Source organism: Poeciliopsis prolifica, unplaced genomic scaffold, assembly GCF_027474105.1.
Source record: "Poeciliopsis prolifica strain line A6 unplaced genomic scaffold, Auburn_PproV2 SCAFFOLD016, whole genome shotgun sequence".
Classification (NCBI taxonomy): domain Eukaryota; kingdom Metazoa; phylum Chordata; class Actinopteri; order Cyprinodontiformes; family Poeciliidae; genus Poeciliopsis; species Poeciliopsis prolifica.
In genome coordinates, this window is record NW_026562391.1 from 10,177,974 (window position 1) to 10,201,369 (window position 23,396).

The 23,396-nt window shown below is 38.5% G+C and overlaps 1 protein-coding gene across 1 annotated transcript in view; it reads left to right on the forward strand.

The window, feature by feature from the left end:
* The first annotated feature begins 784 nt into the window (after window positions 1-784).
* Window positions 785-23,396, forward strand: part of cxxc4 (CXXC finger 4) — a 34,651-nt gene continuing 12,039 nt past the window's right edge. The window contains exons 1-2 of the mRNA XM_055041363.1: window positions 785-1,192; window positions 4,564-5,502. Coding sequence (XP_054897338.1) covers window positions 4,678-5,502 — 825 coding nt within the window. The 5' untranslated portion in view covers window positions 785-1,192; window positions 4,564-4,677. The remainder of the gene's footprint in view (window positions 1,193-4,563; window positions 5,503-23,396) is intronic.

Here is a 23,396-nt window from a genome sequence, read left to right on the forward strand (position 1 = left end):
AAATTCATACCGACAATTAGGAGGAGATCATTTTCAGTGTGAGTTTAAGAGCCCAAACAAGCAAACCCTACAACTGACATCAGTGTCAGCTTCTCTTATTGGGAAATTACCCATAACTCAGAATAAGTGCTGAGTGAGAAAAAAGTCCATCTTGGAGGTTTTTGATAGGAGTCTTGATTTAAAGCAAAGCTCATAAGCATCAAAATGAAGAAAGGCGCAAACTCTTAAACGGTGGGGGGATTCTGGGAATAAATGTTTCAGGAGGAGCCCGGGTTGTCAGCTGGAGCTGATCTGAAGGCATGGGTGGCCGGCAGGCGGGATTTATAGCGCGCCGGATCCCGGAGGACCCAGTAATTATAGCTGTCGCTGGACTGAGATAGGAAGGAGGGGAGGGGGCAACAGCCCGACGGAGGCATTTTATCTTAATCACAGCTCAGCGCCATTTAAATTAATTTGACAAGTTTCCACTCCTCCCCTAGCCCCCCATCACGCACACACACCAAACCTTATTAAAGGGCGCGTCTGGCAAAAAATGACACCCCGCTTCCTCCTCCTCGTTAAAGGTCCCGCCATGAAACAAATATGTTAGAAATGTTTGTGTCAAAGCGCGCCGCGGATACTCCTCTCTCACGGTGCGCCCCTCCGAGCCACATCCCTCCCTCTCCGGTCCTCCCTCCTCCCCAGTGTTTCTATAGTAATTTCCAGCCAATGATCAGTAGGTGTCCACATCCCTGCTTCCTCACCTCAGCACCAATCAGCCACACACAGCGACAGGAGACACGGACCGAGCAGAGAGCAGGCAGACGCACAAAACAAGAGGAGAGGAAGGAAGGAAGGAAGCGCCTATATAATCATCCAGCGCTGAGATCTAGAGGTTTTTTTTTTTTTTTTTTTTTTTCTTTTAAACCCACTCTCGCTTTATAGATGCACTTTTCAACCTCTCTTCCTAGTTTGGCAGGACGAGCGGAAAAAATGCTTCTTTTGTTTTGAGCGATCTGAACGCACACACTGATAGAGACACAAGAGAGACGCGGTGGCTCTGCTCCCCTCGGGCGGCTTGTCTGTGCGTCTTTTTCTCGCATCTTTGCATTTAATCCCCCCTGCCTCCCTCCACATATCGCCTCGCAGTGATGTGCGGTAACACGGTGGCGGGCTGGTAGCATCTTGGGAGCCTTGTCTCAACGGGAACCCGGTAGGTGATGCTTTCTCTCTCTCTCTGTGTGTGTGTTTGTCTTTTTCTCTGTTTCCTTTGGCTTTTGGCACCTAGACGCATTTTATTAGCCTGTCTCTGCTCCTGTTGCACTCATCTCTATGGCTTTTTCACCTTGTTGCACCACTTGCCTTTATTTCTTTATCTTTTGGGATGATTTGACCTTTGATCTGAATATCTACCTATCTGCATCCTGTCTGATTTTCTCCACTCTTTTCTGCCTCTCTTCCTTCTCCTCCCCCTTTTCTTTCTCTCCTTCTTGTTGTCTGTCTCCCTCCAGCTCCAAGTATTGAACATTTCTGTCTCTGGAAACTTTGTTTACAGGCGGAAAAAATCAATGTCCGTGACTTGATTGCCTCTGGGCTGCGTATTTCGCTCCAGGGGTGAATTGATTAAGTAATAATGACCCTGAGGAGGTGCTGATTATTAAGCCAGGGAGGTTTTGTTTACGGGTGGCTGCTGGTCGACACTGAACTTGAAAATCTGGAAGGGATTGCTCACAGCACCCTGGTGTCACATTTTGTGTGCAGTAACTTCAGCATTTCTTAGGAAAGAAATTGTTGCTGTTGTGGCAACGTGATGTTTATGAGGCTATGTGTATTTTTTTTTAGCTAACAATGAAGATATTTGCTGCCGTTGAACAGATTTGGGGAAGATGCACTTTATTAATTCAGTTCCAATGAGTGTCAGAACTGCACCTATCAGATATGTTGTGACCGATTTCCATCAATGACTTGAAAGTTCTGACCTGTCAATACAATAAGAACAATAAATAACCACACCTAGAGCATAAATGTTTTCACTGTCCAGATTGGTTAAATATTATTCAATGAAAAGTTTGAAAAAAAAGGGAAATAATTACTTCCTTCATTGGCTCTGATTGCTGATCAGTAGATCAAACGCTGAAAATTTAAATTTTCCAAATAGTAATTTATTAAAACTGAGAAATCCCACAACCACCATCAGTTAGTGTTGTGCATGGTTTGAATGTAATGAAACAAGTTTTAAAGAACATGTGCTTTAACGTAAAAGTAAATCTAACTGACATATTGCATTATGAGGCAAACATCACACTATGCTAGAAAAAAAAAGAATGGTATCAATCAGTACTGCTGATTGAAGAAAAGCAATTTCGAAAATGTCTGTTGCTTTTAGTTTTTATACTTGTTCTAGCCGAACCAGCAAGTCCTGGTTGTAAGAGTTCAGAGTAATGCTTGGAACATTTGGATTTAAAACGTCTGAGATATATATGTCAAAGCTTGTCCATTTAAAGGTCCAAAAGCGACAGCCAAGATCTCATACTCTAAAGAGAAAGGAGACAGTGTGCCTGGTTAGAAATGGAGTGACATGTTAAAACTAATGTGACTTGGTTAGAAATTTGGCAGTGGTGCTTTTAAAAATCTATTGATGGTCCAAGTTTGAATATTAAGTTTTTGTGAAAGCAAAATGCCAAATGAATAACAGTTTCCACTGTAGACCATGACACAGTAGAATTAGACTTTTCCACAAAAGGGAGTAAAAATATGAATGAACCAAAGGTTCCAGAAAGTTTAATGTGAACTTTAATTCAAGTATACCCCAACATTCCTGATTGAAGATTCAGCAAAATAAGCAAAAGGACCAAGAATTTTTATTACCCTTGGTACAGTGTTATCTTAATTATGTTGGAGACATTTCGAGACATCAAATTTATTAATAGTTCAAGCCCTTATGTCAGACATGCAGCTTAACAACATCATGAGACTTGGAAGCTGTGTAAAACAGAATACCATGTACCTCACAGTGATGATAATGGTTTTAAACATGTTTATAATGCGCTGAAAAGTAAATGTGGACCAAAATAAAAGTCGGAGGAGAGCTTTATAGAACTTAGTTACGTAGTTTTTTTTTTTTTCAAATGAAAAATATCGTAAAAGCTCAGATTTACTGTCAGAAGGTTTATAAAATTGTCCAAATATGGATAAAGAAGTCTTAATATTTTTTTCTGTATTGAAAAATATATTTATTGGAATAAAAAGTGATGTCACACTGTATATGTGAGAAAGGGCAATGATCATGTCACACAGCTCTTTGGTGAAACCTGATTTTATAATTATTTCAAAGCAAAGACAAAATGACAATAGGGCCATATCTTTAAACTTCCCCTCGTGTCTTAGGGTTATTAGCAGAACTTACACTTACAGTAAATGTGTATTTTCTGCTGTGTAAAGTATAGACTGTGAGATCTTCAAAAAGGCTGCCAAAACTTCATTTTAAACACTGTTCTGAAACTGAAAATAGCTAAAACGTCTTACTTCAGTAACAACACTGCTCTGAAGAGTGTCATTGTTATGACCACCGCTGCTCAAGCATAAAATCATCTGATTACGGTCACCAGATGATTTCTTGGGCCAACTCCATTGAGAATCGAGCTCAGCTTTGTGTGTGCACATTTATATTTTGCTCTTTCTGAAAACTACAGATAGGATATGAAATGCTTGACGGTTCCAGCGACGGACCTGCAATTAAAAGAGAAAGCCCAGAAAACGGTAATGGAAGTAGGGAGAGATGTGTCTAATGGGCTTTTATCTGTGGAAACCAAATCCAGACAGACTAGTTGGAAAGGCAGAGAAAGGAAATGCCCCCATCTCACCCCCTCCCCCACACACATTCAGGAGGCCTATCCTCAGGCAGCTGACACTGTGGTTGGTCTGGTCCATGATCTGGTTGTAACTCCACCGTTGGCTATCACTGAGGGCTGTCACTGTAATAGTGGCCACGAATGAATGCCAGGTGCTCTTAAGAGACACCAGTGAGGGTCTTGTTTACATGGGCAGAGCCGCCTCTGCTATTGCCGTTGCTGCAGATGCAATCGATATATGCACTGACTGCACTTTAGCCGTACCATGAGTCCTGTAGAAAGTAGTTTGATGTGTTAGAGAAATTCAAGTAATTATTTTAAGATTGTGGCTCTTGAATGAGGGCACCTTCAGATGCTTCGAAATGCAGTGTCACATACAGAAACATACTGCCGTATTGATATTAATGTCCTAATGTTTAATGCATTTGTTCTCAAGATCTAAAAGTGTTGAAAGTGTTCCTTTTTTTCTGAAATGTGCAAATATTTTTCAGCATTATAATAATTCTAGGCTGGTCTGTCACATTCATCATGTTACTGTCACCAGATGCAGGTCCATTTGGACTACTTTTTAATAGCCTCAGAGCCTGAAAACATGTCACAGAATGCTTCACATGTTCAGTTGCTACCTTTAGAGAAGCTTGAAGTTGAAAAGTGAAAGCCAAATTTGCATGAGACCGTTTACCATTTTTCTGTACATGTAACTGTTATTTATTCTCTGTTTTCTGCTTTCTAGTGCTGAAGAAGATACACCAGGATGGTTACTCATTGTTCCTAACCAGCTTCAGCTCGACAAAGGCCCGTGCACCTTCACACTCTCCCCCTGAACACTGAAAAGCACCCCTCAGCCATGTCTAACATAAACAATGCGCTTTGCATTGAAAATGGACAAAATGCAGATGTGTCGCTCCTGCAAAAGGATAATCTCCAGGATGGTGGATTAAGTCAGCTCTTGGATTATAACGCAGAAATGGAAAGGTACAGGTCTTTTGCAAACTTTTACAAAACGAACGGTGCGTTTCCGCAGACTGCAAAAATTGCCCGAATCACGACGCCCATTTTTCCCAGCGCCAGAATTGGTATGTCCCCTTGGAACTGTGATAACGCCATGCTCTGGGGAAGGAAATCAGCGGCAATAAACCCTAATAGGACCAGCATGCATAGAAATGACTCCCAGAGGCCGGGGAAGCCTGGCGTGCCGCCAGAGACGCTGCAAATGGCAAATAATAATTTCCTCTCTACCTTATCCCCCGAACACTGCAGACCTTTAGCAGGAGAATGCATGAACAAGCTGAAATGCGGCGCTGCTGAAGCAGAGATAATGAATCTCCCAGAACGCGTTGGAACTTTTTCCGCTATTCCGGCTTTAGGGGGCATCTCATTACCTCCCGGGGTCATCGTCATGACAGCCCTTCACTCCCCCGCAGCCTCAGCAGCCGTTACAGACAGTGCGTTTCAAATTGCCAATCTGGCAGACTGCCCACAGAATAATTCCTCAGCATCCAGTGGAAACCCAGCGAAGAAGAAAAGGAAAAGGTGTGGGGTGTGTGCACCCTGCAGGCGGCTAATCAACTGTGGTGTTTGCAGCAGTTGTCGGAACCGCAAAACAGGCCACCAGATCTGCAAATTTAGGAAATGTGAGGAGTTGAAGAAGAAGCCTGGCTCGTCGCTGGAGGTGAGAACGGAGGCTCTGCTTCCCCTTCTTTTGTTATTATCCCCCTCGCACTCCAAAGCATTAACCTTTTCATCCAGTCACGTTCTAAGCCCTTGAAAATTGTTTCCATGCCCACCCATGCCTGAACATCCCCCTGCTTTCTCAAATCTGCCTACCCGCCTAGCCTAATTGGCAGTAATTAGGGGTGTTTGTGCGGAGCGCAAGCTGAGCTTGGCTCAGACACCCCTAATTGCTGCCAGTCAGGCTGGGGCTGGAACGCATCCGAACAACCCCGAGTTTGGCTCTGCTCCAAGCAGGGCTGGGAAATGGTTTTCAGCAGAGAGCCATCTCTCTCCGCACCCGGTCATTTTAACCAATTATGGAAGCCGTCTCTGGATGGGGAGAATCAATATCCCACAAAGCCTCAGCCACTGACCACCAAGAGATGGTGAGAGTGATGGTGGAGCTGCTGATGGCGTTTTTCAAAACACCCCCCTTCCCTGGCCCCAAAGTGTTGTGTGCGTGCGTGCGTGTGTGTGTAGGCGGTGTGTGTGTGGGGGTGGTTAATCCCATAAACTGATCCCCTTCCACACATTATGAATGAACTGATTGAAGTGTGGGTACACAGTATGCAGACTGTGTGTGTAGGATCAGTCTGGGACAGATGCATATCAAGAGAGCTATGAAGGCAAACAGGTTCATTCAAGCTGATTTATTTTCTAGTTGACATTTGGGCGTCAAGTGCAAAGGCCAAATATGAATCTTCAGCCGTAAATATGCTTCTCTTTGCCCTCAGAGTCACACAGATGCCTACAGGGGCCTGGATGAATGTGTTTCTAACAGATGCAACCTGAGGTTCCGATAATATGCTCATTAATTAAGTGATTACACAGAGAGGAAACCTGGGTTAATCATAAAGTGTTACCTAATCTACTTTTGCAAAAATAGCATTTATGGATTCATTTGTTAAAACTGAACTTATTACATCAGTTTGTCAAAATCTTTGCTCACTTTCGCCACCACCTCTTTATCGTGGTTTTCTAAGATAATATAGACTAATGTAAAATAAAATTACTGCTTTGACTCCTTTCCAGTGATCAAATGAAAATGAGTTCAAATTGCAGCCAAATTGAGATGCTGATCATATTCACTTCCTGTATTTTTTTTTTAGATCAATGTTACAAACGCTAATAAATAACAGGTTCTACAAAAAAAAAAAACAAACAAACAAACAATGGTTTGATTTTCTGTTGGTGCATAACCAGTTTGGTGTTATATTAGTACATCACTATAAAGATCTCATCCAGCAGATGTTTCATTCTCCAGCGTATAACGTGGATTCTGACAGTTTTCCTGCACAAATCATATTATCTCAGAATCCCACCCATGTGATCTCTGATCAGCACCAGGCATGCTGGAAACCACAGCAGAGTAGAGGAGGTGTTTGCAACCTGATCAGACGACATTTAAAGATTGCAATTTTTTTCTGACTTAAAAGTTGTGTGGAAGAATTGAACAGAAAACAGTGGCTGTAACTATGTGAAATGTAACCTTTTAATGTTAGAATGAAGGAAACTGTCAGACAGTGAGCTCATATCATAATGCAGAAACTCTGTGTTTTTAGTTATTTGTTTACAATTAGACAAAGAACAAAATGTTGGTTGGTTGTTGGTTTCATTAAGTCTACATCAAACTCCTGTTCTTTCCTCTGATCCAGAAAAGAGTCTGTGCTGTGAAACCTCCATTTTATTGGTGTCAGCCAGAACTTGCAGAGGTGTAAGCAAAAAGAACTGGCGCTAAGTGAGTGAGGTCTAGCACCAGTTTAGCACTGGAACTGATTCGATGAAAAAAATAAAACACAAAAGAGAAAAAAAAAACAGACCAGAGGAGTTAGTACTCAGAGATTCAACTTTATTTTTCATGCATGGCTACTAACTGTGGAAAATATGACTCTCATTTTGACAGGATGATACTTACAAAAAACTTTTCTTATAGAATTTAACTGTCTTCTATTGAATAGCAAAAACTACTATATTTTTCAAATTGAACAATCAAGCTGTAGTCGTTTCATATGTTTAGGGGCTAGGCTAAAACCAAAAAATATTGACACACGGCAGATTATTCACCTCACCGACAAAAAATTGGCCAGTTACTAAAATACATGTTAATCAATTTCAAAACAACACCTCAGTTACTGACAGTTTTTGATATGGGTTAGATGGCTTTCTGTCCAGGGCAGCTTATGTCAAATAGGTATTCCAGAACCGAATTTGATTTCCAGTCAGGGGTATTGGGAGTCCATTGTGGTGTAAAATTGGTATCTAATTCACAAACAAAGGGTTATTTTAGAGTTTTCAAGAAGTCTTAACAGCTTTTAACCATCTCGTGGTCAACGTTTCTTTTTATACTAATTCAACCTTGTTTGAAACTAATTTTTAGAAATATGTGAAATATTTGATTTACGTTTAATGACTTTTAATGCAAGAAACATTGTTGGGACAATAACCAGAGTCTCCCTTTTTCAAATAAGTTTAAAGGTGAAAACCTAAAAGAACCTTGTATATTTTGCGTAACCTCAAGAATGTCCAGGTTTTGAATGCCTCTAATACACTATGAGATAAACTGAGTTTAACTGATGCAGCTTTTGGACAGTGTGGAAAAACAATGCCGCCCTTGGTTTAGTGTGGACTGCATGTGGATGCTCCAAATGTGTCAGTTTCATGTTCAAACAGGTGCCCCCAAACAGGTGCGCAGGAAGCTGGATTCGTGTTTATTATCCGAGGGGAGACTCGCTTCTGGAAAACATCTATTTGCAAAGAAGGGTGGAATTAGCAAGGGTGTGCAGCCTCTAAGCAAACCTGCACTTGCTTTTAAAAGCTTCTTCACCTTCTTCAGTAATTCATAGGATGGACTTTTCCGACAGTAATTGTTATTTTTGGCTCTTCATTTGTAATTACAGGTGAGGCTTTGGTGACGGAAATGCTTTTGAGTCAAAAGTTGTCAGAGGAGGGAAGCTCCTGAGTTAGACTTGAGAGATATGTTTTATTTTTTTACACGAAGGGATCTATTAATGCAAATACAGTGTTCAGTGTTTTACTGGGTCATATGTGGTGGAGCAACACAGACCAGTAGAATATGTGTGACATACATTTGTACTGAGCCCTCTGTACTCTGCTACTCCTGTAAATAATTACCATCAGAAGTTGCTTGGCTAGTAAACACAGTCTAATTGTGTGAAGTTATATTGTTTCTCAGTATAAATTTGTTTGTGTTTGTAAAGACCTTGGAGGTTTGTTAAAGAATATTAGGGAACAAACAGCATAATGAAGACAAATGAGAACATCGGACAGGTTGGGGGAGAAGTTTGGACCGATTTAGGTTATAAAACAATTTCCTAAGCTTCAAATGTCTCTCAAAGCTCTGTTCAATCAGTGGTCTGAAAAATAAATAGTATGGTACAACTGCAAAATTACCACAACTTGGCTCTCTACCTTGAAAACTAACAATGCACATCACCCTGAACACACCAATCCAACGAGGCAACAAACCCTGTAGTGGTGGCAGTGTGATGCTGTGTGGATGCTTTTCTGTAAAAGACACTGGGACAAGTCGATGGAAAGAGAGAAGACACTCAACACAGAGCAAATCTGAATGAAAACACTTAATGCAAATCAAAACTGGGGTGATGATTCACCTTCCAGCAGGACAACAACACTAAGAACACAGCCGCAGCTACAGTTCCATGATTTAGATCAAGTAATGCTAATACAAATATATGCATCACTTTTCAGCTTTATTTGTAAAAACAAAACAAAGAAAAACATTATCCATGCATTCTCTTCCATTTTACAATTTTACACTATTTTGTTTTGATCTATCACTGAAAACCCAAATAAAATATTTTTATTCATTTATTTCTGGCACCCCGAAAAGGAAAAATATCCAGTTGCATATTGAATATTTTTGAAAGATACATTATTTTGTATTTTCCTGCCAATATCAATAGTGTGTTGATTTTATAACTGCTGAAATTGTATTGTCATCTGGTTGAAAACTTGAGGAACCTCAGATGCAGAGTTAACAGAACTCACAAATAGTATGTTTCCTGTCTTGCACCTGTTTTCCCACTCACACAGGCAAAGAGGTACACAAGCACAGAGTAACACACCAAGCATGAGCTGAGTGTACCTTTTTGCCTTGCAAGAGACGATAAGCTACCGGCAACCAGTTAGATTTGCCTGTCAATGTTTTCCACATGGGAATCACCCTGAACTAATTATATCTTAAGCAGCGGTGGAAAATGCAAATCAGAATTTTACTCACACCCCTGAAATCGGAGAGCCAATTTAATCTAATACCCCCTTTAATTTAGCGCGCTAATGCAAGGCCCTGGAGAATTGCCCCGTGTCACAGCTATGCCGTTCTGCAGCAGATCCTGCTCTGACTCGCTGCTGCTTCTCCCGCTTCTGCTGCTGCTCTCAGGCTCCAGGATGGATTAGTCTGGCAGATGAATCTCATCTAACCTAACATTTCCCGAGCAGTTACCTTTGCATAGCTCGAGCTCAGATGGCTCAAAGGTCCCGCATTAACATTCAAATGCTATACTCATGTGAGAACAGGAGGAGACTTTCTCTTTGTTTGCTGCTTAAGCTATTTACGACAAACTAACTTTTAAATTGTCAAAGAAGCTAACAAATCGCTTTAACTTGGTAGAGTAAAAATACGTCTTTGCATTTTGGAAAGTGCAATGGAAGGAAAATACAAACCACACTGACATTTTGTGAGTCCGATTATCTGTTTCTAAACCAGCATTTCGTCGGCTTTGTAACCCGGGCTTTTCTGATCATTGCAGAATACGGCCATGTGCTAACATAATCCATAACCGGCTCACACAGAGCTGTCAGAAAATGTGCAATGTTTTAGAGAAAGAAAGCATTTGACATTTTATTCATTCATGAATACAGTTAATGTGATATTATACCTTAATTAGAAATATGACCTCAACCGTTCTTTTTTTGACACAGTCAAGATAATGCATTACAAACATTTTTGAAAAAAAAAAAAAAACCATTAAAAATGACTCATTTGTTTTTGTTTACAAATAGTCGGCATGTGCAAAATTGGATGGGTCATTACTTCTTAAAATCTTATTTTGTAAATCTTTGTACAGTTTGCGTATGGATGAGGAAGGCAAAGGCTGTGGGATATGTTTGTCTTAGTAAATATTTGTTTGTGTGCCTCCCTCAGCATCCTTTGTGTAGCAGGTATAAACAGGTTAAAGGGTCAGAAAACTAGAACATTAAAAACTTTAATGTTTTTTATCATAACGATATTTTGTTCCTTGAAAAGAAGTATGTTAACAATATATAAGAGCACTGATGACGATGATGACGACGACGGTTAAAAAATGCTTCCTCTGATACAGAAATAAAGTTCTGAGTGTCATTTATTTTACATTAAAAAAATGTAAAAAAAAACACCAAGTAACATTAACTATAAAATCATGTTAAAAATCAAACTACTGTGTCATTGATAACATAACAGTAAGTTCTATACTTCATAATATTAATGGATGATTTTCCATGAAAAACCAGCAGCAGAGTAAATAATTTGTTTCTCAGTTTTTATATACTCAACATGATCAATAACAGTTTGGAGACTTTTTTGGTGTCACATTTGCTGTCAGAAAGCACTTGAGTAACATGTTCCAAATCAAACGTTCTCTTAAAGAAAAGCACATACCTCTGTATTTGAGCCAAAGGACATTTATGGATTATTCTTTAATTGTATGTTTATTTATCTGAAAAAAGATTCATATTTTAATGTAACCAACATCAGTCAGACAAGGAGAATGCTTACAACATTAAAGGTATTTATTTGAGGCTAAGGGATAAAGAATAAAATGCTCAAGATTATAACAACTATAAGTTAACATTAGCATCCCTTCTCTATTTCTATATGACTTCCTGATAATTTGTCTTTTGGCACATTTTCTTTCAATTGCAGTTAATTGTGTGAACTAAGCACTCAGTTGCAGCTCTTGTTAACTGATGTATGGTTTGAGTATGACATGCATCTGCACTGGCGAATACAGTCTTTCTTTTGTTGTACTTTCCTGTAAGAAAAACGTAGAGATGGAAATGATTGTTGAGTCATTAGGTGAAAAGCACAAATTATTAGTAATTATTTATTAACTTATTAATTTGTCAACCTGTATTTTACAAAGTAAAATGTTTAAGAACATTTACAAACATAACATCGCTAAGATTGCCTTCAAAGAAAAGACCAAATAAAAAACAATAAATTTCACAAAATATGTAAAAAAGAACATTGCAGTCCTAATTTATCAAATTATGCAACTCTGTCTAAATTACCTGGGCCTTCACAATATTTCTGATATTGCAAATAATCAATGGTTCAACATTTTTAGAGTTCAGTCCTGTCATGTCGCCCACTCCTAAGTACAGTACTTAGGAGTACCATATAATACTGTACTTAGTATAATATAGAATTTGAAGACATTTGTTCTCTTTCCAAAGATAGAGTAAAAAACATGCAGCTGCATCTAAAGAGGCTTAAATTTCCTTGCAGCATAAGGTTGAAGGGAGACCAGGATGAGACTGAACAGATCTTTCAATTAGCAAAAGTCAAAGGCCAGCATGAAGTGATGTGTAGAAAAACAGTATCTCAGCATAGGGAGGGACTCTCACTCTGCCAGTCTTGGTATTTGTGCAGGGTTGGTTTGACTACATGAAATGGTTGAGATGAAAAGGCAGCATGTCTGTCTGGAAACCTTCGCTGTAGCGATAAAAGACAAGACCCCAAAATGGCAGAGAGGCAGGACCTCCAGGAAAATAGCCTGGATTTCAAACCCTTAATGAGAGTGGGGGAGCCAAATAAGCAGCGGCCGCCAGGTCTAATTTGTTTTAGGTGTGCTCAGAATAGATAAGGACAAATCTGTGGCCTTCCCCCCAACTCCCCTCACCAACCTTTGCCTCTCTGGAGATAACACCGGCTGCTCCAAGTCAATCTCTGTGGGCTAAGGAGAGGGGGTGAAGAATAAATAAAAAAAAATGTGAAGGAAAAACTCTGAAGGACATGTGGCCTTAAGATCCAGGGATCTCTAACTTACTGGATTTATTCAAGCTTAAAATTTGAAAATTAACTTGGTCACAGAGGTCTGGAGGAGTGTGGAAAAAAAATAAATAAAGGAGATGGTGAACACCGCCATGCATCGCAACCTAAAGGGCAACGGTCCACTCCTGTCAAGACAAAGGGAATTTGCCATCTGAACAACAATGCAGACCGCTTAATTATACAGATCTTGCCCTGGAAACTACCTCCAGTTATTTCAGAGCCCAGGTCCCCTTTAGTCACTGTCATGCCCTTTTTCTCCTAGACCGATTGTAGCATGTGGATTTTCTGTCAGCTTTCATTTGCTCTGACTCGCTGTCCTCTCTGTGCCAATGCTGTGCTTTGAAAGGCGCAAATGCACACCAATGAGGAATTCCTCATCCTTGCCACGGCCACCAATTAAGGCCAAAGCGTAATTGGAGGCGTCTGGACGATGGCCTTACATTATATGGTCTATCGCCTTCTCTGCCATCGTTTCATTTAACATCCGTGGTTCAGTGGAGAGAAGGAGGACTTGTCATTGTCTTCATTATAGCGTAAGGAGAAGCTGAGAGAGAGAGACGGGGACAGCGGTAAAAAAAAAGCCCAGTGGAGGGTGGACAGCGTGAAGGAGCAGGTGTGGCAAGACGTTAATGTGCGGCGCTTTAAATTTTAAATGGATAAGAATAAATTATTGATGTTAACTCGGGCTGCGAAGTTAAAAGGTATCTCGTCATTATTGAGACTGTAGAAAAAAAAAAAAGAAAGTCTGAGAGGAAAATATTCAGTAAAGATGCACAGAGTATTGCACCACGATTTTGTATTTTATTTTTATTGTATTTCTTGTTGTTTCATATTTTGACAACAGAAAGCTATAGATATACTGCAACTGGGACATGTGAGAGTGAAGCTAACATCAGTTTACTAAATAAACATCAACTTTATTCAATATCCATTGAAAATCAGGAGAGGAAATGATGCAAAATCCTATGTATCAATCTAACTAGTAAATACCTTTCAATCCCGAGTCATGCATCCATTCACATATTTTGAACATTGTAGCTAAGTACATGTGTAGTAAAAACCAGAAATTTGTATCCGCATTTTAAAAACAAGACATAAAATATTTCTTCTCAGTCTGACATGAAATCAGACAAAACTTTGCTATTTGGGCCAGTTAGATTGATCAAATTTGTTTATACTTACTGAATGCCAGAATAATGAGGATGGTATGTGTTCAATATTTTTTGTTTTATTATTTTTTCTTTAACTTCTCATGTTTACTTTTCTATTCTGGATTTCTTCTGAAGTATAAATACATGACAGTCAGGTCCATTGGTCTCTCTCTAAATCATCCTTGGATTTAGAGAGATGGATGGATGGATGGATGGATGGATGGATGGATGGATGGATGGATGGATGGATGGATGGATGGATGGATGGATGGATGGATGGATGGATGGATGGATGGATGGATGGATGGATGGATGGATGGATGGATGGATGGATGGATGGATGGATGGATGGATGGATGGATCTGCCCACAGATTTACTGAGATCAGGGTTTATGATGGCTCCTTCCAAACATTGACTTTATTGTTCTTTATAACCGATATGATGGTGTGTTTGTTCTTTGAAAGACAAATTTGCTGAAATCATTGTCATAAATATTTTATTTAACATTACCTAGATAGAAATCAAAAAGGCTAAATGCTTTCTCAAAGCATTTAGCCTTGACATGTTTCTTCATCTTGAATTCGTAGATCACTTAGTACATTTGAACCTCATCAGTCTAGTGCAGAGCAATTCACAAATGTTCCCAAAGAAACAATTTATTTTATAGCAACTGGTATAAAAACAACGCTGACCAGTGTATTTTGTTCCCTCAGTTTCTGTTTTTGAGACAGCAAAGTGTCCGATTAATGAGAGCAACGTGATTTATGTAAAGGTATTATAGAACCAGGCCTTCTTGAGAAATGTTCTGTTTCTACTAATTATGCTGTGTAAGTCACAAAGCACTATTCTCTTGCGTTATCCGAACTGATTGTATCACATCCTATTGTATTCTATTAAATCAAAACTCACTGAATCAGACTTAATTATTGTTGAGAGGTGAATTGAATCGTATCATGTTTGTATTTACTGCTCATTTAACTTTTGTCCGTCGTACCATTGGAAGAGGATCCGTATCGCACTGGCCACAAAGCAGAGATAACCAAAAGCTTCCGGCAGGATTCCCATTCATTCCAAGACATATTGTGAGGACGGCGTCTTGGAATGAAGACATTCCGAGACATGTTCAACATTTTGTTGAAGGAGGAAAGGAAGCAGAAACGAATGCATATTTTTTACATGAATCCATGTAAATAATAAGCAACATCAGGGACAGTCACGGAAAGACATACCGTAGTTATGGCTTATGTGAGATCGCTGCCAACTTATTGCAAAACCACTGGCACTTCACGCAAACAGCTCTGGTCTTTGAGAGTTGGACACTTGTGGTGATAGCTACAACGCAACATAAATACTCACAAAACAATTTTCCATAATGTTTGCAAACTGTATCAGAGAAGAGATAATGCTAACTGCCTGGCAGTGATGTTTTAGACTCAAACCTTGTGAATTAAACCTATCTGTTTAATTCATGAGAATTAAAACTCATAGGTTTTATCCAATTTTGAGGGCACAAAGGGTGTACATTGTTTGTGCAGATAAAGACCAGAATGTAAATATATTATTCATATTATTCTTTTCTGATGTCTTAAGCATACAGTCGTCTAAATTACAGCTGCAGATCTTTGCCTGCACAGACTACATCCATTCAGATATTTGATTCATCAGCAACCAGGCTGCAAAACTGCAATCTTTATGTTTATAATTGTATGTAATTATATCACATGTAGGAAATCAGGAGATGATGACTGTGTCGAGCAAAATACTTTGGATTGCATTTATGCTACAATGAAAAATATTCCTTCATTTCAAACAAAGGTCAAAAAATGTGTTTTATTAGACAATAATATCCCTGCTTTGTTCCTTTTTATGTTTATTGGGGACTTTTATTAACAGGCTGTAAATAACAAAATCAATAAAGACATTAGGCTTCTGACTTTTAATATTTCGCATAAAATGTAAGCTTTGTATGGCTACAAAATTTAACATTGTCTTAAAGCTGTCATTGATCGAGTTTGTTGACTATTGTTCGCAATCTCATAGCCGTGTGCTGCACCTTTTCTCTGGAAACTTTCTCTGGTTAAAAACAGACTCACGTTTTTCTCCAGTTAGGAGGAAATATCCAAAAGCTTAAAATGACCGGGGAAAGCGAAAGAAAGTTTGTTTACTAATATGACCTATTAAAAATAGACTGTTACAACCTCTATTTACTGTGTGTGCTGGTGCATAGGAGAATCGCAGTGTACTAAAAACTGCCATTAAATGCCATTCAGTGTATTTACATAGCACCAATTCACAATAAATGTTGTAAATTTATTTACAAAATAGAGTCTCATTTTATTTGCAGAAATATGCAGTCTGTTTGATCCATTCATATAGATATAAGTCAAAAATACATATTCAATTCTAGCTATGAAACAATGCAGTCAAGTTTAGTTTATTATGGCAACTGATAAAACAGTTTTGAAGGAGACCAAGGCTACTCTATCAAAGTGTTGACTTTGTATTAATCCCTGGGTTTTAAGAAGATAGATCAGACATAAATACACAGAACTATGTTCTTTCAGGTTGTGTTTAATTGTGCAATATGTTTCTTTGAATTAATATTTTTTTTCTGTCTGTAACATTTATTTTGGTCAGCATACTCTTAATATCTCTGTAGCCTACATGTTCAATACATGTTCAAAAAATAGGGATGATATTGAATTTTCGCAGCTAAACTGGAGCTCTCATATATAATCAAATTCTTCTTTATTCTTTCTTTTCTCGGTTTTAGTCAGTTGTCTTAGTGTGAAGCAAAGTGAAAGGTTTGAGTGTTTAAGTTAAAAGAGAGCGGCTCCGTGGTATTGAGTCTGGAAAGAGTGACGTGGATGAGGTGAATTTGTGACTGACAAGTTGTGATGAGAGAAACTGGTCAATGCGGTTTAAGCACCTCCATTTCTGCAAGTCAAATCCTCTCAGGCTGCCACCTCGTCTTTTGTGGCTCTGGTCTCAGGTTATGAATATTTCATGATGAGCATCTGACACCATGCCCAGAAAGATATTCCTTCTTTTTTTTTTTTTTTTTCTGAGATGCCCTGAGGTTCAAGTGTGTCATGGAGGTGTGAAGTCACCCTGTGGTCCTCCGGCAGAGGATAGGATTTATAATGCCACAATCAGGTGGATTAATTTTGTTCCCTCTTGACTACAGCGGCGGGAGATTCTCCCCTCGTTCAGCTGTTCGACCACTGCGGCGTCCGCAGTTTGTTGACATTCCTTAAATGCACTGTCTGAGGCATTCTGTAAAGGGGAGAGAAGTAATTTCAATCAGTTCAGAGGGCAGCCTGTGTCTTTTCAAACTGTGACCAGTTTTCCTGTCTGATTATTGTTGAGCAGCAATGACTTGGCAGTGTGGGAGTTTCCTTGGGATAGCTCTGTATTAAATTGTTGATCAAGTTTTGATTTTTATTTCAGCTTCATCAGAAACTGTTTGAGTGAGAATATTATGCTTTACAGTTTATATTAGCTGGCTTTCTTACTTATTTCTCAATAAGTAACTATTTTAGGATTCTGCAATTACTTATTTATTCAACATTATCACCACTTTGTATTTCAATGTGAACCAAGGTTTAAAATTCACAAAACAGTTCAGACTTAGCATACTGCAGTATGCTAAGTTTCACTGAAAACCCCAATACTGAGTAGAGCATAAAATGAAAAACTTTGATATTGGAAACATAGAGTTGGTCCTGGTTTCCAAGCACTTCCCTAAAGTTGTAAATCTCTTGGTTTGTGTGTTCCGTAAGAGGAAGTCCATCAATGTGTTTAACTTGTTAAGATTAGCCAAAGATGAAAAAATCCATACAAATTTTGGGGATTTTTATGTTTAAAAATGAAAACAGTACAATTTCACTTCCACGAAACAACACTACTTTGACTTGGTGTGCTCCATGAAATCCCAATGAAGCACATTGACGTTTGTGGTTCTGGCAAGAACAAAATTGCAGCTCATTCTGTGTGCTTGTTTTTTTTCCCAGACGTGTGTCCCGGACACTGTACACGCGTGCTTTATGTGTTTTTACTGAGGCAAACCATGAAGTTTTCACCAGACAAAGAGTGACCCGCACAGAGGAAATGTGGTCAGGTGAACCCACTGGATTGGTCCTGAAGGTTTGTCTAAAGCTGACTGCCAGAAAAAGGATGTTGATCAACATGTTGTTTAAAATTACAAAAACTCAAAAAAAATATAAATAAATAAATAAATAAATAAATAAATAAATAAATAAATAAATAACCAAATAATCCATCAGGTCGGGCAACAGGGTGGGTATGGAGTTAAAACACAAGCTGTGACAAATTGTGTTCCTGATAAATTGTGATGAACTTCCAGTCAGATTTACTTACGGTTTGATAAAGATGTAGTGGAAAAGCAGCAGCTAAAGGTGGGTTTGAGTCCTGACACTGGATGCATGTTTTCTTCCCTTCTTTCTTTGCCCATTTCCTGTCTGCTGACTGTCAACAAAGAGCAATTATGCCAGAAGAAATATTTATTTCTGTTTGATATGAAGGTAAAACTGCATAAAAATCAATACAGTCACACCTTTTTTACATCACTAAATCTTTGCTTTTTACAGTGCTTAATCTCGATATTATAATCGTAAGGTTTTATAATAAACCACTAGTCAAACAAAACATGAGTCAAGGGCATTTAGGATATGCAGCGCTAGCTAAAACTATTGGGCCTTTAACTTAATACCAACTAATTCTTAAACTTTGATTACTTCTTGTTAGTGAGACACACATTTTTAATTATCATTGACTTCTTATACATATAATAATAATGATGCTAATAATTCTGCTATAACTATTGTGATGCAGAAGCCGTACTGAGAACCGTGATACTTAGTGAAAGCTAATATTTTGTGTGTTTTAAAATTTTATTTCCTGAAATGGAGCTTTTGTTATTCACCGTTTTTCAAGAACAGATTGCTTTATCTCTCATTTACCTGAGCAAAATCAAACTCCGCTTCAGCTGTGTGTATCTTCCAATCCTAACCTAAATATTATGTTGATTTACTCTAAATATGCAGAGATTTGCGTGTGGACCCTCCAAGTTTTAGGACTCCCACACAGATGCTAAGAAATCTGCTCTAAACAAGACGACCCGCTCCTACTTTGCATTTCAATTTAACATTTCAGAGAACTGGCAGCATGTTGCCTCGCTTAGCCCTCGCTTCGTTACACCCACATGTCGTTGTGCTGGCTGACGACTTTCGCTGTTCAAAGAGCTGCGACTTGGCTGAGAGATTGGGGATTTCCAGACCGGATCCCTCAGGTAGCCAAACTGCTCCTCCCTTGCGCCTGTCCTAGAACACTTTTTTTTCTTCCTGCTCACGCTGCCCTAATCGTCTGTCTTGGAAATTGAAAGACCTCCACACTCTATTTTATTTACCAAAATATTTGAATTTAAAGGTGATCCTTTGATTTCTTCCAGCCTCCATTCATACAGGTTTGAATTTTAGGTAACTAATTAAATTATCTGGAATAATGCTGCAATTTTTTTAAAAATATTTGTAGCATAAATATCTTCTAAACAACACGGGTTGGATGCAGACTTTACCTACATGAAGGATATTCCTACTTGATTTTTAAAATTGAGGCCAAATTCCCAAATCTTATGGTTTCCCCAGAAAAACTGCCACTGAGTGACCTTTCACCTGTGAATGTTCCTGCAGAATCACTTCTGCAAAAATAAAAAAAAAAAATTGATTGTGAGCAGTGAAAGTTCAAAGTGAAAGTCTTTGAACCAGCTGCAGCCTTAATCAGAGCTAAATATTTTTATCCATTTTTACGCTTCTCTGCAAATCTTTTGCGCAGTCGAAAAACTCACTTTCATGTGGAAAAGCTTAAGATTCATTTTATTTATTGTAAAGTGTGTTGAGTATGCATGTGCGGCTTATCCAGACTGTTTTGTTGTATATTATATTTATATATAACTGATGCAAAAGGGAACAAAGAGACACTCTGACCCCTGCATTTGCTCTGCTGCCAACCAGTGGTTAAATATGTAATTTCATAAAATAAAATAAAAATACTGCTCTCTCACAAGTAGGAGCAATTGTTTCAAGGTCTAACAATAGTTTAAGGGGGATAATTTGGGAGAGTAAGAAAGGAAGGGAGAATGGAGAGTTTTCAGTGGATGTCTTAGAGTATAAAAAAAATACCTTAGCAGATTATGTTCAATAACTTAGGAGGGTTTGGATCTTATTGTATCACCTCTCAATGAACATGTATTGGTCTCTAGACTTGTGATTCTATCTTCAAGGTTGGCTGGTGAAAGAAAAAAATTCTTCGGCACAACAGCAATTTGAAAAAAAACAAAACAAAAAAAACAGTGGTCACTTGGTAGCAGGGTGCAGCTGCTTGTGCAGTCCAGATCGATGGATGCAATTTTTTTCTGGTAAAAATTAAGATCAGGAGGAAAATAAAATCGCATTTTCTTACATTAAATATTCTAAAAACCTTATTATAATTTGTTATGTAAATAAACAATTTGTAAAATATTTTTGATTGCGCATCATAAGAAACACAGTAATACGAAACCACTTCTTATGGTTGAGAATTATTAAAAGTCTTTAAAAATGTTGTTTGAGGTAAGGTAACGTTTTTCACACATAATAATTTAGCACAGTTACTAAGCATTTTTTAGTGTTAAATGGTACTTCTTTGTGAATATAAGTAGAGTAGAAAAGGCTCAGGCTTTGTTACTGGGCAAATATTGTGTGCATGGTCGTGTGTATGTGTGTGTGTGTGTGTGTGTGTGTGTGTGTGGAGTTTGGTGTTTACATACACTGCCTCTCATATGTGTTTTATATTTGCACAGAAGGTTTAGAATAAGAAGAAAGTTAGCAGAGTAGTTGAGTTGCTTTTTCTACTTTGTTGTCGCCAGCGAGAGATGGATCTTGGTCTGAAAACTGAAAGGCACACACATCCCATCTGTTCTTTTGTTATGACTGACTCTTAGAGAATAAAACAATTTTTTATTGAAATATGTCAGATGAATAGAAAAATAAAAAAGAAATGTATATTGAAATGCATATATTCTCTACCTATTTTGCACTAGTACTAAATGATTAATATGAGACTCTCAACAGTTGTTGCTAATTATGAAAAATATGTCTAAAAATGTCTGAAAATGTGTTTTTTATTCTTTTTTTTCCTGCTCAGTTTCCCAGTTTAAATCACAGTTCTTGTTGAAATAATCGTTTCTTATTGTTATTGTGGGCTTTTTTAGCTAAGTGGTTATTTTTTTGGAGCAATCGCCCCAATTTATACAGGTAAATGTATATAGATGTGACTTGAATATCATGTTCTCTTATTTTTTCCACTTTGAAAAGCGCTTGGAAAAATGGGCCTCCCTGCCATGTACTGACACCAGAAAAGCATAAAGACATGGATTTCTAATTAAAACGTTCTGTACAGTGAAGTGTAAATGACAAAAATCTTCCAGTTACATTTGTCAATAAATGTTAAATACTGAACTGCTGATTTATTTTATAAAATCCTCTCAATATATTGCTGTCCTCACTGGATAAATGTAGCAAAATTGAAGGTTTGATTTTTTTGTGTGTGGGATTATTCTAGTGGAGTAGAAGGTAATTTCATTTTTGGGGCTTTTTATCCCCTTTTTCTGGGGATGCCAAAAAATTTTGAGGGGAGTGTGAAATTTAATTGAAGAAAGTTTACCAATAATGTCATGTTAAGCTACCTAAGGGAAGTGTATGCAATAAATGCAATAGCGAAACTCTAGATGTTACCAAATTATCTATTTATGTTGGAGGTAAATAATGGAATTTCAGAGCATATTCTCTACAACTGCATATTAATATTCACGGTCATAAATAATTATAACAGAAACTGTACACAATTTGAATGTACTAATATATGCCATATTATTTTCACCGATCTTCATCAATGCAAAACTCGAACAAAACTCTTAAAGGTCATGTATATATTTTGTAAATGATCTGTTTACACCCTCATTTGTTAATTATCCTGTTGATGTCTAAGTTTTAGGGCTTTTTTGAGTCATACTGGTTGGTGTCTGCATGCATTTTGTCCTCTCTTATCTCTGGGTTTAAACCTGTTCTCCTCACTGTGGCGTATCTGACTCAGCAGGAGTTCTGCCATTGCCAGCAACTGACACATTTCTGCTGTGACATTAATTATTGTGGTTCAGCTGCTTTCTTTCTTAGCTTGGATTTCAGGATTTTTTTTTTTTAACAAAGTATTCTCTCTCTATCATGACTGGCTCATAAAGAGACATTTTTCAGTTCAGGCTCAGAAATACCGGGTCCATTCCATTTCATTGCCCACTTAATGCAAAGCCACTCCTATTGCGGGCTGGCGAAATATACGTCCTACAGGAATAGTGCGCTGTAATTACATTCCCTCCCATTACCATACAGAGGCTGCGAGTCGCACTGATCTCAGCCTCCAGCAGCACTTTGCCATATGGTCTGTCGGCGCTTCGCGGGCGATATTTGGCGAGACTCTTGCTAAAGGTCAAATATCAAGTCAGGGGACTGTGCCGAAATTGCATCTAGGCTAATTGCTCTCTCGTTCACTGCCTCCTCGTTCATCTGCTGCCCCCTCTCTCTCTCTCTCTTCCTCTGCCGCTGAAGTGAGTAATCTGCTTTAGGATGGTTCTGAGATGGAGATGGATTTGGGTTTTCCTTCATTGCCCCTCAGCCTAATCTCCCCCTGTGACCACCCCTCCTCCCCCAGCCATAGCTCTTAAGCACACCATCATAAGCCATCCCTCCCACCATCCATAAATGCCTAGTCAGCTAAAATCACCCAAATTCCTCATTACTCCAAAACATCCGCAGTACACTTAGCTAGATTTGCTTGAAAGGATCGCTTGTTCAAGGCTAGTCGTTGCATTGTAGCCACATCATGGTACCGAGGCGTAATAAGGACCTGTATGGACCTCTTATCAGTGGACATTTACACCTTGATCGCTTTCACTTGGGATGCACAGATGTGAAAGGGATGTGCAATAGCCAAACACTAGATATTACCAAATTAATAAATGCAATGTTTGTTTCCAAGGAGTCGGGCTGCTTTGAAATGTTTCTCAGCAGTTCTTGAGCTTTTTCAGTGGAATTGAGCCACCCAATGCTGACGCACCAAAGAGGAAAATAGAAAAAAAAAACTGTGTTGTGTCTGTGCAACAGACGACTTAGCAAAGAACCTATCTTTAGGCAGTTCCTTATTATAAACATTACTTGTCACAGAGGCATAATTTCTTCCCTCTCTGCATTTATTCTATGAAAAACTCAGAAGACAGACAACAGACATAAAATAGCATCTTATTTAAGGTTTTTAAGGTCCTGACTTTAAGATACGTTTAATCTAGGGTAGTTAGATTATTATTGCCCACTCTGCACTTGGCCATTTTCTTTTCAAGTACTAATTGCAAAGATGCTGTGATGGTCAGATTGGAGGAAAAAATTGTGAAAAATCAACCAAAGTCCAAATAGATTGCTTTTCTTTTGGACTTTGGTTGATTTTTCATAAGCAATCAAAGATAAGAAAGCTTTGACAGTTTTGCGTTATGACCACCTTAGAAGATTACAAGATAGTCT